Source organism: Rhea americana, unplaced genomic scaffold, assembly GCF_003343005.1.
Source record: "Rhea americana isolate MKP2758 unplaced genomic scaffold, rheAme1 scaffold_29, whole genome shotgun sequence".
Lineage (NCBI taxonomy): Eukaryota > Metazoa > Chordata > Aves > Rheiformes > Rheidae > Rhea > Rhea americana.
The window spans coordinates 5,025,091-5,041,547 of NW_028186412.1; the positions used below are offsets into that span (position 1 = coordinate 5,025,091).

General features: G+C 37.7%; 1 protein-coding gene across 1 annotated transcript in view; it reads right to left on the reverse strand.

Moving 5' to 3' along the window:
• GUCY1A2 (guanylate cyclase 1 soluble subunit alpha 2) overlaps positions 1-16,457 on the reverse strand; it is a 148,096-nt gene that overhangs the window by 128,117 nt on the left and 3,522 nt on the right. The window contains exon 3 of the mRNA XM_085309098.1: positions 11,499-11,620. Coding sequence (XP_085165224.1) covers positions 11,499-11,620 — 122 coding nt within the window. The remainder of the gene's footprint in view (positions 1-11,498; positions 11,621-16,457) is intronic.

The following is a 16,457-nucleotide window of genomic DNA, read 5'->3' on the forward strand; positions in this document are numbered from 1 at the left end:
ACAGAAATTCAAAGGATTTTGATTTACAGGGGTGATAAGGCTGGTATTGTTCAGGAGGAGAAAAAGTATCSATGATAGAAGTCCCTGGATACAAATGCATATCAAACCCATTTCTTATTTACCACTTTAAAGATAACTTGAAAAAAAAATAAGGGGGTTATTAAACATTTTCCTCTTTCTTATTTTAGCTAGGAAATGCTCTGTTAATCTCATCTACATATAATCTCTGTATCAWACAGCAGAGTTACCAAGTTTATCAGATATATTTGTGTTGTTCTAAGCTGTGATAGATGAAAAAATATATATATTAGCTGAGTTTGTAAAGGAAATTGATAGAGGAATTAAGAACAGTTTCCTCTAGTTATTGAAATTTATAAAATATATAACATGAACCAGGCAAACACCTTAAATTGATCTTCAGTAGTCCCACAGAAATGCAGGACTGTTTTTTATTTCCTAAGGGCACAACAGGGTCTTTATTATAATGTGTATTCAGCATGCCTTATAACACTGATAAGGTCCCGGTGGATCACTGAACTACTCATTGTTTGTTTACATTGCTTGAAGGCTTTAAAATTTGGAAGAACAATGAAATTAGYGACTTTCATGCCCAGAGGAAAAATGAGACAGAAGAAGTCATTCATCTGTTGTTGCAGACAACGACCTTTGATCATCTCGAGGCAGTGTCTAAAATACCTATGCAAACTGGCATAATTATAATGAWCAATATTTACAAAGTGCTCTACTGCTTTACAAACTATATGCAAAGATAGTTTTATTTCGACCTTGGATATGATTGAGAGCAGTTTAAAATTCATAAAATTGCATATATAAGCAGGACAGCATGACAAAGCATACTTTCTATGAGAAGTAATAGCAATAATTTGGGAAAGTTCATCAGAATGGCATTATTCATAATGAAATCTGGTCACTGAGCTAGGCTAGCAGCCCTATTATTACAGAAAYATTCCCAGGATCCTTTATGGCCACAGATGGTCAGATCTGTGTCTGAGCCAAACAAAAGCACCTTTGGTACACAATGCCCCCTAATCTCCTGACTCAGAGGACAGTGTGCCAGTTCCTGATTCACTACCACTATGTCTGTGTAACATAATATTGTAACACCTTCCACCAAAATACTCACTACAACCTGAAAAAAAATAAACCAAGAATACTGCCATAACTGGATATTCATAACAAGGAGTTAAGAAAGTATCATATATATACATACATATACATATATATATATATATATATATATGCACACACACACACACATACACAAACATATATATTTAAATCTTTCTGTTGTTTAGAATGTTGTGTGAAGAACTTTAGAAGAAGTCAGCATGTGAATGTGTGCGGTTACAAGACTACAGCAGAGACATCCAAGACTGTAACATTACAGAAGCCTTTCAAAGTACGGGAAAAGGATGGTAACAGAAATGTCAAGGCTATTCATGAAAAGCACCAAATACTGATACAGGACTGTTTAACATCCTATGAAGTTGCACAGAATGATAGTATAAGCGGTGCTTTCTTTCAAAGTGTATTATGAGACTACAATAAAACAAATATTTGCACTTGCATCACTTATTCAAAATAGAGTACACAGAACTAATCACACTGATACCCCACACGTCACAGCTACATAGTAAGTATTGCCTTATTATCATTAAAGAGAGTTGTATCTATAGTGTTTGGCCTAAAGTTTTGTTGATCATCTTTGATTGGTCTCGTTATGTGCCCCAGAGATCTGGCTGTTCAATGTGAATGCTATATACTGACTCCAAGCAATATGAATTATACTATGAAGTTCAGGTTAATGACTTAACTCTAGGATATCCCACTACATTTTAGAACATTTTAGCTCTAAACGGAATTACACACAGTGCCAGTAGAAAATCAGATTAGCTCTATCAGAAAAATAGATATGTCCAAGGTAGACCAAACCGCTGGTCTGTCTTAGTCCACGATTTTCTCTCTAATAATAGGTATTATTAGACTGAGAAAAATAAACAAAGTCAGACAAACCTCTAAAACAAACAAGTATAACCTACAGGGACAAACTCTTTTCAGTTGTCCCGTGTGACAGGACAAGAGGCAAYGGGCAGAAACTGAAGCACAGGAAGTTCCGTTTGACCGTGAGGGGGAATTTCTTCACCGTGAGAGCGACGGAGCACTGGACCAGGTTGCCCAGAGAGGTTGTGGAGTCTCCTCTGGAGCTATTCAAGGCCCGCCTGGATGCAACCCTGTCTACCATGCTCTAGGTGACCCTGCTTGAGCAGGGGGGTTGGACTAGATGATCTCTAGAGGTCCCTTCCAACCTTACTGATTCTGTGATTCTATGATTCTACCTATGAGAGAAGCTTTCTTAAATCTCACCAATTAGAGATCAATTTTTGCCCTGAAGTATGATTACTTTACATCAAAACTATTTAAATTCCTATTATACAAACAAACACAAACTAGCTCTTTCAGTATTTCTGCAAAGTTATTGGCTTCAGTCATATAGTGGTGTGAAGTTGTACAAAATACTTAATCTCAATTTTCACAGACTGAGACCTGCCTCTTATTTTAAAATAAATGACAAATAGGAGCACACATTTGCCTTCTATAACATATTATGTTATATAACTTTCATCATAACCCTTTCATTTACTACCATATAAATGATCCCAATCTTTTGAATATCTTCTGTGAAGTTCCTCCCCCTTTATTCCCTACACTTACTGGAAATGTTTGGCTTTCAACAGAAAATTAAAATGATAATCATCATCACCAGAAGAGAAATTGTCACAACGTATCATATTGCTCAGAAATCTTGTCTCAGTGGTGACTGGTACCAGATGCTATAGAAGGACTATAAAACTTGATGGAAAATCATGCAAAAAAAAAAAGAAAGAAAAACTGCTCTTGGAGGAAGCTTCTCCTAACTACTACAGTAACTGTTTGCATGTTGGAGAGAACAACATGCATGTTGGTCAGGAGATGTTTTTATTACTTATAAAAAATCCTGATGTTAAAAATATCCCCCAGAAGTCTTTGTCTCTATAGACTTCCACAGGCTAATTATGATATTTAAAAATTAAATTCAGTACGATTTCCAATTCAAGTTTATTCAGTATTTGCGTCTTTTTCTTTTAAATTGAGAAAAGACAAAATCTCCAAAATTATCTTCTTCATAACCATCAGGTTATATGTCGGCATAAACAATCTAATCTTTTCAGTCTCTTTCTACCTTTAATTCTTGCACATCTACATTTCATTTTCATTTTAGTTTTGCAATGGAGTGATTCAAACTGAAGATGGCATTCAAGATGCGAGTCAATTTTCCATTCATCAAAATTGAAAGTATTTTTCAGTACAATTTGTTATACCTTCCTAGAAAGCTAGTATTTTTATACTCTCTTTGGTTTTATACCCTCTAGGGGACACCAAATCTTTTCACTCTACTCTCCACAGTTGAGATCTACATGCATGTCCAAGCACTTCCAATGCAGAGACTGTTGTGCCCTCTTATTCTTTAACCCCTACCAACTTTGTCTCCTTAATAGTTCCTTTCCACTGCTTTTTCTTACAATACCATTTTAATTCTAGCCCATACTGAAGAGACATTAAATATGCATGTTTTTTAGAAGGAAATTAAGAGGCAAAGCAATTTTAGAATGAAGATAGTGCTATGGGCCTCGATTATAAAGCACTTTGGGATCTATGACAAAGCACTACATAAGATTTATTATTATCCTTCTAAAATGTATGTCAAAGACATCTAGAGAGATCCTATACATGTGAGCCAGATCCAAAACTAGCAAAGTCTTTAAGCATAGGCTCAAAGAACAAATTAAGTATTTCATTGAACTGGAGTATAAATAAATGACTTCATCCTATAGTAACATGCTAGTAAAAGGTCCGTTGTCATTTTCTTTCCAGTAGTTCCTGTAAATTGTGAGCCTACTACAAAATCCAAGAAACTAATGCTGAATTTTGAAGTAATTAGTACATAACTTTGTGGAGAAATTACATAGGAACCTGCTCCTATGTAAAGAAATCACAAATCATGGGCTCTTCAGAAACAAAAAGATGAACCATGTGATCAAAATGTCAAATTCATTCATTTTCAAAACACACAGAATCAGTTACCAGTTACTCCTTAAAGTAAATCATGGAAACAATGGTCACAGAGTGGCTAGCATCTGATTTCTTTGTCATACACAAATCCTTCTCATCTAGGATACCCATTAAGAATCTATAAATGTTGAATATTAATGGGATGGGGGAATTGAACATGCAAGTCCAGTATTTATGACGTGGACAAACACAGAATTTTCCACCTTCATTTATAGAAAATATTTCTTAAATGAATTTGGTCTAGTAGATTTTTAGCATGTATAAGATCTTTGTTTTAAACAGTCCTTTGGATGGAGAGCCAGGTAGCAGTTTAGGATTCCAAAGCATAATTTGAAGATGGTAGGGAACCAACGTTCATTCTCTCAATAACAAAGGCTTTAGAGTATACAGAGTGATGCTGAAGGTACATTGCATGGATCACTTGGCCTGTCAGTGATTCTAGTATTAGTATCTAATTACTGTGTAAAGAACTTTGATCTTATTTGATTATCTTATGAATTTATATCAATCGGAGAAAGAAAACAGATAACATTTTTATATTACCATTTTAGTGCTTGTATAAAAACAAAATAACATAATTTCATGTTTAAGCTTTAGATATGGTTTATCTATGTAATTTATTTTACAGCATCATATAGGGCCTGCATATTTTTTTAAGATTTCATAAAATAAAGAGAATTATTGTTAGAAAAGTATTCCTCACATTTGTTCACCTATAATACTTCTTTTGTCCAGTTTTCAATGAGACATTTTCTTTCCTTTTTCAAGTGAGGTTTTCCTCTGACAAATGACTCAAAAGTATTGCTTTATTTCCACTTCCAGTGAATTTCTGATCATCTGTGCTCAAATTACACATAAAAGATTCTGCCCCAAATTACAGACACAGAAAGCTCAGCTGAGCAATTAAGAGTAAGCAATGTTCTTTTCCACTCCCCAACTTATAGCACTTTCAGTAACAGCCAGTTCTGCAGGCCAAACTAAGATGTCAAAAGCAAGACTATGATCATATTGTGCAACCCACCACATTTTGGAAATCTCACCGCTTAGATTTGCACAAGGCTTATTAAATGAAAACAGCAATAAGTAGGTTGATAATTCCTAAAAATAAAGCAGATCCAGTTTGTTTTGTATTAACTCTAGAGAGTAAACAGTAGTATGAACAGAGATTTTAAATTTGCTTTTTTATTAAAATAAGTAAATATGGCATTGAATCCACACAGGGAAGAGAATTTCTTCAATTTTAGGAAAGAAACAAATTGTAATGAAATCTAAAAATACTTCCTATAAAATGCAAAATCCTCTCTCATAATTCCTTACATATATAGAGGGCTCAATTCAGATGATTAAATATAGAAATCTAATACTACTTGAGACATCGTAAGGTTCCCAGGACATCTGCAAAAGGATTAGCACATAGTTACATGTGGCAGGATATGAGACTTATGGGAAACTTTGGCCTTTCTTGAAGCATTGACTGAGGCCACACAAGATACCCCACAGCACCTAAAATGATACCAAACACCTACGTTTAGGCAATGAATCATGCCTAAAATGTCTTCTACTTATAAATAGACTTTTAACAAGATGTCAATGTATATCATAACTTTAAACTGCTCACTATCTACTGGTATTTTATCTGCTTTCCAATAATAAATAGTTCTAGTTTTAGATTCCAGTCTCATTTGTTAAAAACATTTGTCCTTTTCTAATTTAGATGCATTCATCCCAATTTTGAAATCCTGTGAATTATGTGAGTTTTGTATGCATTGTTTTTGTATTGCTAGTGCTGTATAACATCTGCTAAATAAGAGAAGTCCTGTGTGTATAGCTTAGGACTCCGCAGGCTGAAGTTCCAAATATTATTAAAATCTATTAGTATCATCAGTCCTTTGGGCCATGTAACATTTCCTTCTGTGCCATTTTTAAACCAACAACTTTAAATATAAATCAAGATTTGTATCCTAAATTACTCCCATCCYAATGACTATCTGCAGCTCTTAGCTCAGAGAAAGAGGAATGAGGTATTAAGTTGTATACCTTAAGTATATAAGCACTTAGAGTTTTCAGACACCTGCTGAGCAGTCAGTGTGCCAGACCCTTGTCCATATTTTCCAGTTATAACACCTGGCCTAGTCTCCCTGCAGACTAAGAGCTGTTCTGGCATCTCCTTTTCAGTGTATTTCCTGCTTCTGCARCTGTAATATTTCTCAGCAATGATGTGCCATTATTATTAAGAAGTTACCGTAAAGATCCCAAATGTATTCCCTTTTAACTAGAAAAGTTAAAAGCTGAGATTTCCTTTTAAGAAAGGAAACTCAGATCTTCAACTTTGACAAAGACACAGAGAACAAATTGTGTTTATATAATTATACCCTTTACAGGTGAAGAAACAGCCTTTCAAGATGTATTTTCATGATGATGTGATTTGCTTTATATAAAGCAGACTACAGCACTTATCTTCCTTGSTATTTCCTACAAGCAAATATCATCCAGACCAAGAGCTCTCTATAACCACCTCTCAGGCACCAGATTCCACTTCCTCCTCAGACCTCTGGGAGGCTGAATGCAGAACATGGATTTATCTCCTTGATGGCACAGGGTTCTGGAGTAGGAGTCCATATATCGTATCATAGGTAGATTTGGGAATCCTAGCCAGTACAGTACACAGCATATCATTCACAGAGTGGAAGATGTCCTAAAAAATTTTCACTTAGAAATAGCAGATAAGCACAATTTTCAACCTGCTTTCAGAAGCATAATCAAGRGGACAAGCCTTACTAGCAATCTGTAAGTTAGAACATCAAGAAAACTTCTTTGCAATACATTCAGTTGACATGTGGAGCCAACTGTACTTTTTAAGGAAAATAAGGTAATCATAGTAAGATTTTAGGAGTCAAATTTTTAGAACAGATAGAAAAGAACTGTGTTGCATAAATTCATTTCTTTAATAACAAATGGAAGAAAATTGAAACACTTTTTCTGTACCTTAAACAACAGAAATGCAGATACGTGCAATTACTTTTCCAGGACTCCTTGTTGAAACAACTATCTGATATAAATGCATTCATAACTTCAGGCTGTGTGTCTAAGGTGTTGCCAAAGTGTTATTTATGCAGTATATAAGCATGGTGCTGCAGAACATACAATTTAGATATTGTAGTCCAATATGGAAATAGACTTCCAAAGACACTGTTTCTTCCATGCCAGTAAAGACTGGGTATAAATCTCTACATCTGCTTTGCAAGTTTTGCACATGAGAAGATAGATTTTTTAAAAATATATATTTATGAATTTAGGTTACTATTCATTAGTTTTACTGTCAAAAGTTATGATAGATGACACAGTTCCCTCTTTCTGGCAAACAGCAAAGGGGCTCCAAAGAAAACACTGGTTGCATTTAAAGGAAAACAGGTATTCCATTCACGGAACTCCCTTTCTTAATTACAAAGGATTTAAATAAGAGTGAAGAGCCATATACATCCACAAAGACTACACTAATTGTGTATGGTGTTTTCCAACAGTTAAAACTACATAATGAGCCTGAAAACAGAAAGTGGGCATTTCTCCATTGCTTCATGAAGCTCAGTAACACACATCTGCTTGCAATATCTGCCCAAGAGATATGCAGAAGACAGGTCAAGAAGGCTTTTTATCCCAAAATATATTCCCTATGGTAGGAATTTCAGACTAATCATAAAAAAAAGTTTTCATCCTTATTTTCTTATCATTGAAGATTAAACTCGTAACTTTACTCCTCTGCTTTATTCCAACTAGCTGCAATAAGTCAAAATACACGCCTTAATCTTACTTTAAATCAAATCATTTTTATTACAGTGGACAAAAGTAGGCCCAAACAAGATTTGTCCCTCATTGCTCAAAGTGCTGAATGTACAAATAGTATGGAAAAGTCCTTGCTTTGAGAAGGTTAAAATCTAAACAGACAGCAGTGATGTATGGTTTAAGAGATTAAAAAAAGAAACTGTTGTCTCCATTATACAGATGGGAAATTGAGGAATAGGGAGAAAAAAACTTGCCCAAGGTCAATTAAGACATTTCAGATTCAATCTTTCTCTTTAACATACATCAGTATAAATTTACTCACTTTTAAAGAAATGCAGTAGTCATCCATATAATATACTTCCTCACATGAATCTTTTTTTTTAATAAGATCACACTAACACTGCTCTGAACACAGCTTATGTAGCCAGCTCAAATCATTATTTGTGCCAATAGGATAAAACATATCCATGTTTATTCTTTGAAAAACTTTATTACCCTTTCTAACAGCTTCCTTAGAGGATCAGATTTCTCCGCCCTTGCACTCAGCTTTCAACACGTTGTCCCTTGTTCTTCTTTTGGATGATATGAAGAACACTATAAAAAGCGTGCCTGTATGAACTGAACAAAGCACAGTCCATCCAGCATTTTGGAAAGGATACAAAGTTAAATTAAATATTCTAACCACAGAAGCTGCAGAGGAAAGCTGTGCCATTGATCTGATATCAAACAGTTTCTAGCACTTGAGCATGGTGGATGTGGTTCGCTGAACTACAGTAAATGAAAGCAGAAAGAACTCTCTTGGTGTCTAGAGCTRTAGCAGGAGAACCTCAATGAAGAGWCAAGGAGAATCAGGCCCTTTCTCTGCAGGAGGATGGGCTTACACTTTTGGTGATAACGTGACAAGAGGAAAACTCCAGGACTCTTACTATACAAATTACATGCATCCAGCTGGATGTGTAGCTTGCAGCCAGTACAGTGTGAGCAATGTAAGCACCAGGACCACAGGGCAAAGCATCTGTTCACAGTCTTTCAGGCTTACTACTGACCTCAGCGTTTGTGTCTTTTGATGAATAAGGAATGCCAAATGACAATTTCAGAGGCAGTTAGAGGGTCAGAAGAGGTAAATCATGTTGGCATTATCTAAGGTAAGAGACCAGGAGGTTGTTCCCAAACACCTTTAAGAAAACACCTTCTTCAAGGTTTATAAGTGGAAATAAAAGCTAGGCAATCCTCTGCCTCAGGTCAGCAGGGGCAGAGCAGAGATGGCTATCTGTGGGTCATAAAAAGCCCAGGGATAAACATTGACTCCTATCAGGAACCGATGCAACTCTTGGACCGCAGAACTCTCAGAACTCTAGACAGAAAATTCTTTTTATCACTCATATAAATAAATTGAGAGTAGGATTTGTTACAACAACAAATCATTACATTTGTATCATTACTATGATACATTTGTATCATTTCTATCATTACAGTTGGTTTCATTCTTGTCTTCTGACTGAGCAATGACGATTGTTCTAGGTATATGACCCAGTGATTACTTCCTTCTCATATAAGAGAGTCTCTTTTTAATCTTTACTCAACCAGAAAAATAATTGCRTATGTGAAAATTAATTAGGCAGCCTCTATTAATTATTTACCTGTTGTGACAGGAGCTAACAATAAAAATGAAGAAGCTAGTTTGAATGTTCTTTCTCTTATATGCCTGTCCCATATAAGAGAGAAAGAATTTAAATTTAAATTCTCTCACCGACTCAAACATGCAAGATGACAAGTACCATCTCTCCTATTAATTTCAGCAGCTGTTAAAGGCACTCAGAACCTCTCTGATAGTGCTTAGCATCTTGCAGAATATGGCACCTGACAAAGAAAAAGCACTTCAATTGTCAGAAAAACACAGTCATCTCGCAGAGAGTCTATGTCAGCCGTTTTACACAGCGTCCTGAGTCTATTAACAGTTTGAGACAGAAAGGAGGGACAGTACTGGGGGTCCGAAACTGGACACTATCTAGGTCTGGTACAACAAATGCTGAGGGGRGATACTCCCTTTCTCAATCTCTATCTGTGCCTCTGTTCATAAAGCCCAGGGTACTGTCAGCTTTGCTGCCAGGGCGTGCTGCCGGTTCACCTCCAGCTCACTGTCCTCTGGGAGCTGCAGGTATTTTCTGCAGAGCTGCTCCCCAGGCCACCGGTGCCCAGCCTGTACGAGTGCGGTGACTCTCTGTTTGCACCCGCAGATGGTAAACGATGCTGCTCTGCTGATGATGCTTGGCAGCAGTGGGCACACAGACACTTAGAGCAGCTCCACTGCTGTGCAGTAAGCTGATGAGCTGCAGGTACTTGACCTCAAGACTGAGCCCAAACASACATAACACTCAAATTCACATTGACTAGTAACACAGCTACGTTGGTTCTTGTCAGCAAATGGCATAGCTGCATACAATTAATATATGAGACCACTTAGTGTCTAAGCACTTAATAAAAAAAGTTATTGCCAACCATTACATCCCTGGAAGTAGAGCTATATCACGCAGTTCTGCTATGCGGCAAACAACTATCACAAATAAATCAGAAATTAGTCCTTTGAAAGAATTTTCTTTTATAGCAGTTAGTATTTTACCTCTTTAAAGTTSCTTAAAATGCCCTAATTGCCCAGTGGTAAAAGTTCAACTTGTAAAGTTTACACTAAAAAAAGATGATCTATTTCACAGAAGTGAAATGATTAAATCAAATCCAGTCAAAAATTGAGTTCTCGGTGGGGGGGARGGGATTGCATTTTTGTTTGTTTGTTTTGGTTTGTTTTTTTCCTTTCATAGTCGATTGAATCAGCAGCACAGGTAAGATTGAAAAGCAAGCTGGATAAATCATATGAATGGAGGTAAATTTGGTCTCAAATATCTAATTTTGAGACCAAAAATTTAAGGTATAAGTCCTTTTTTCATTAGCTCTATTTTAAAACACTGATACTTTCATATATCAGTTCAGCTATCTCCACAGAATACTTGGCTTCTTGTGAAATTGCAGAGCAGGTATTCATATCACAAGAAGAGCTTTGGCTTCCTTGGTAATTTTCAAGAGTTTCTTGTATGTCATTGGTGTTATCTACTAAGACAGCTGCACTTCAGTAATGGATGATGTCATCTTGAACTGTAACATTTCTAAAAGTTTGCTGTGGCAAGCATCCTTCAACATGAATGTAAGGTTCCAAAATACTTCATGTTTCACGCACATCCTGCTGTATGTTTCCTGGGCCTTATATCCGCCAGGCCAATGGTCTGAGATAACTTCAAGAACAAGGCATGCATAGCCACAAATACGTTTGGACTCAAAGGCTTTGAAACTTTGTTTATCACTGACATCAAACTGTGCAAAGTGCAATACACCTTCACTGAAAAAACAGTCTGGATTGTTTCAAATGATCAAAACGTGTAGAAAAAAAAACACAAATGCAATACCAACACACTGGTGCCTATATCCTAAATTTCCTTGGTTAGAACAAAAAGGCCTTGGTTCATTCTTGGTTATAATATGTGCAGCAAAGCCTCCTTTCAGCTACAGAAAGCAAGTTCCCTCAAAAATGTACATACCAAGTATATTAGCTGTACACTGGAGAATTCCTGAGACATCTTCTGTTTCTTCATTGCCAGAGCAGTCTGTATAGGAGCATCTGTTTGATATATTGTGAAAGTTCTTTTCTGCATCCCTGTAACTATAGACAAAAAGAAAAAAATTATAACATTTCCTTATATAAATGCAAGTTAGACAAATATATTTCAGAAACAGCAGTTACTGATCACAGAATAACAGAATCACAGAGTGGTTGAGGTTAGAAGGGACTCCTGGAGATCATCTAGTCCAACTCCCCAGCTCAAGCAGGGTCACCTAGAGTATGCTGCCCAGGACTATGTTCAGATTTTGAATATCTCCAAGAATGGAAACTCCATAACCTCTCTGGGCAACCTGTTCCRATGTTATGTTACCCATACAGTAGTTTATTCAGAAACCTCCTGTGTTTCAGCTTGTGCCCATTATCTCCTAATGGTGCTGACTTGGTTAGGGGCAAASACAAGATAGGTTCTGAAGTCTCTTCTTATCTTACCTTTAGGATTCTGTATGTAGTAGCTAACTCAAAAAAATTACCAGTCAATTACTTTTTGAAAGTAAGTTCTTATCTCTGTTCCCATTCATATGGGATAGTCCGTTTAGTGAAGGAAATAAACCCTTAGCCGCCCTCGTCTCTTCCCTCTTGTCTCCTTCATCACTCCCCTTCGCTTTGTGTATAAACACACACTGATAACATCTCATTAGTATCCAGGGTATCTGGAGTATCATACTAGTATCTGGAGTATTCTCTGTGATGAGATTAAAGACATAAAAAAATCATACCAAAGCGCTTAGTAGCAGATATATCTGTTTTATACGTCATCACCACTGGGGCATTGTCTATAATGAAGTTGTACATTAAACTCAAAGCAAAATGTTTATGAGGCAATGGCTAGTTTCTAATAGGAAGAATAAATCTTCCTGATATAGCTATGTTACATTAAATTAGCACTGCAAGTGAAAAAGCCTAGGTTTCTCTGTGGATTACCTTCTGAAAAGATCTCAGCAAAAAGAAGGATGTCAAATAACAACTCACCATGCTGTCTAGGAGGAAGCTTGTTTTATAGCCCATTAAAGAAAAATTTAAAAGAATACCACCACTGACAAAAGATAGAGCGATGTGCTCAGACAAATAAAAAAGTAGTTGCCATCTAAATTATTCTATTTGAATTAGGTTTGCTGGATTGTTTTTTCCTTAATTCAACAGAAACACAACAGAAGCTCAAACTTTGTTAAAAAACAAAGCTTTATGTAGGTGCTAATGAGCAYGGAAGAGATAATACAAGTGAAGAAAATATTACAGCACAGTGATAATGTACTTGGCAAAATACATAACTGGTTTATTTCAATGCACAGATAAAAGATTTTCTAATGGGTATTTTATTAACAGTTTCATTACACTTTCATACTTTGCTTATACCTGTTTAATAATTAATAACAGTTGTAAGGGTTGGACTCCTCCTCATCTGGTTAATATCTAAAAATTCCACTAATCTTGTTTGCCAGGACACACTAAAAACTACCAGAAAGGTTTCAAAGCTGCAAGAAGACAGATCCCTTCAAATTATTCTGTCAACAAGTGAGACTGGTTTTGTATGTAGAGTAAAATAGATCGAGAAGACTGGGCTAATCTTAGACAAAAAAAATAAAAACTGTTATTGGTAGTAAAGGGTCTTGGTCCATTCTGCAGTGAGCTACACAAGTCTATGGTGTTTACCAGCCCCACACTGATGCAGGACCACATTGCGTAGTGGTAACTCTTATCCTGCTTCAGAGGGAGGCACATCCTACCCATTGTTTGGGCCCAAAGTCACAGTACAAAAAAAATGATCAAGCCAGGAGGCCAAGCCTTTGCAATCCAGTATTACAGACTTCCTTAAATTATACGATGGCCATTCCCCACCYCTGCGGTTGACCAGGATGGGAGATTGAGTGTGCGTGTGTGTGTGTATAATGCAAATATTAATAAGGCGCAAGCAGCAGGGAAGGGAAGTCAAATTTGGGGAAAGATGGGGAAGGAAGGGAAACATGAGTTATGACTAGGCAACTCATGTTAGAAAGCTTTGGCTATATGCTCTCTGGTACCTAAGCCACAATGTCAGCAGTATAATAACCACAAGTGGGCAGAAACATTTTTATCCACTATGTACATTAGTCCTCGCCTTTCAGACTTCTCCCTGCTACACTCCCCGAGAGCTGGCTCCTGTTTTAGGGCTTCTGCTGGACTGATCGTTGTTTATCTGGTCCCCTGGAGATGATCTGTGCTGCTCTATTTGGTCAGCCACAATGGCTGCTACTTTAGGTATCAGGATATTCTTAGCTTTAGGAAATCTCCGGACTTTGCAGATGCACCAACAGAACACATTTTGTGAAATATTTCTATCTTTGATAAATTTTGCACAAGCATTTTCAGCATGACCGAGAAGCCCTTCTAAGCTATTTGCTGCTTCTCCATGCACTTGAGTCCTACATAAAAGCTGTTGCCTCACAGGACATGAGCCACAGTCCCTGCCAGGTTGCCATGATATGGCTCACATTAATGCCTCCTTGGACAGGAGTGACTTTTTCTTACTCTCTTMCCTCCCTCACTATTCCAAAATCCAGGAGTACATCCTATAGACTTTCTCTGCCATCTTCTTGGCATCTAACTGTCAGTCCAAATGCCTCTGTTCTGGAAAGAGCTTAGAGTTTTATCATAGACTCAGCAGAGCATGCAGGGGAACACAAGAGCTGCAAGGGAAGGAAGAAAAAGCCTTCCAGAGGTTGTGTGGGGGAGGGATTTGAAACCAAGCTGTCAGAATCTTAAAATGAAGACAAACAATACTGAAAAATGACTATTCATCTGTGTGGCTTCCTCTTCCAAAAACAGTATTGTCATGCCTAAAAAGATGGCCTTAAAATGAAAAAAAATCACAAGATAGCACAACCCATTCTACCTCTACAGGTCAGCTTTCAATCAAGATTGTGGTAATCTGCCAAAGCACCCAGACAGCAGCTCTGGAGAGAAGAGTTTACATCACCTTCTCCTGGACAGAGACTTGCTGAAGGAAAAATAGTGCATCCAAACTATCACTAAGAGTTGTAGATCCATCTCTAGCATCCCCCTACATGCAAAAGACACTTCTAAGACACTCCACACCCCTGTCTGTCTTAGGTACTGGGATTATAGGGTCTGGAGACAAGTCAAGACACTTCAAAATCATTTCCAAACTTCTGCATTTTCCATTGTCCTGGAAAAGCAGTCTATCCACAGCTTGGGTTGCCCCATGCAGGTCTGTAAAGAAAAATGCAGTTTTAATGCTTCTTGCCTGTGTACTGTACAAAACCATAATCTTTTTCTTTTCTGTCTTGAACCATGCCTAAATATTTGTGCCTAAACATCTACTCTAAGAAAATCAAATTCTATTTCCTGTTTTACTGGGTGTTTCAGTTGGACATTTATACTTGCCCTGCATGATTCCCAAAGCTCTAGAGACTCTCTCTCAAGTATCTCATGAAGAGGGTAAGGAAAGAACCACCCGTCACCCCTAAAAGAGGCTCCCGAGGAAACACCAGAAGGGGCATTCCCACAGCTGACAAGGCAGCTCTTGAACCAGTCACAAGGAGAGGAAAGAGGACCCTTCACCACCTAAGACAGTCCAACTTGGTCACAAGGAGAGGTGTTGGAGTCCCCATACTTGGAGATATTCAAAAGTTGTCTGGACAGGGTCCTGGGCAGTGTGACCCTGTTTGAGCAGGGGGCTTGGACTAGATGATCTTCAGAGATCCCTTCCAACCTCAACCATTCTGTGATTCTGTGAAACTTGCTAGGGAGCAAGGTCCCTGGTCAGAGGGTACCGATGCCTTGAGCCAGGCCTCCTGCTTCTGCTCACAGACTTATCCAGGTTGTTGTTGTTGTTAGCAGCATGGGGCATTGCTGAAATCAGTGTGAACTCTGGGGCTGCATCTAAGCTAGTAAATAAAGACATACTCTAGCACTGAGGCTCATTGCCTCACAATTAGCTATATATAGACTTAGCTATATATAGAAAGATGCTTACCCTCCAGAACAGGGGTAGATGCACACAGATTGCCTACTGGGCATAGCAACAGCCTCTGGCTTGTTCTATCCCCAGGCCAACTGTGGAAATTATTTGGTAGAACACTAGTTGGCCCCGGCCAGAGTCACTCCAGTGGCTGCCCTGACARTCAAGCCTTAATGCCCAGAGATGTTGTTGCTCTGTTTAATTTGCTAGTACAGAGTAGCACAGGGCACAGAAACAAGACATGCCCTTAATACAGTACAAGTTACAGGCTCATGGGCAGTGTGTGATGCAAATGAGCTGAGGACACAGTGGAGCTAGAAGAGCCTGGAGCACTGGGGTGACAGAGGTGTCTGTGGGAGACCAGACTCATTCCTGCTGTACTACAGTACTGGCCTGATGCATGCCAGAAGCAAGCTAAGTAGCACAGACATCATACCACCCATAGTACAGACACCAAATCACATCTGAACTAAAGCATARCTAATGAATGCGGGTATACCATCAGTAAAGACAACAGGACAAATATAGACACAGAAACTACTTTAATAAACCCATACTGACATTCAAAAAGTTGAAGTGTATTGYAAGTCATAGTGATCACGTATTTGCAGTGTCTTGTTTTTAAACTTTCTCCACTAAAATTAGCAGATCTAAGCCACATGTGGCCATAAATTAAAAGCTGCATTGTTATTGCATACATATGTTTCCAAGGGCACTGTGTCTCATTCACTGAAGTCTCCTAACAGGAAATTTAAAGCAATTTTTTGAGCAACTGAAAAAAAATTTTACCAGAAGACCTTTCCCTCTGCTTCTTCCATGGTGGATGTCGTAACTACCTGCAAAGAATGGCTCCCTCAGGTGCCAGCCAGACGTGCTATCATTAKAAATGTCACCTACTAAGTTAGAGCTCCCTTTGAA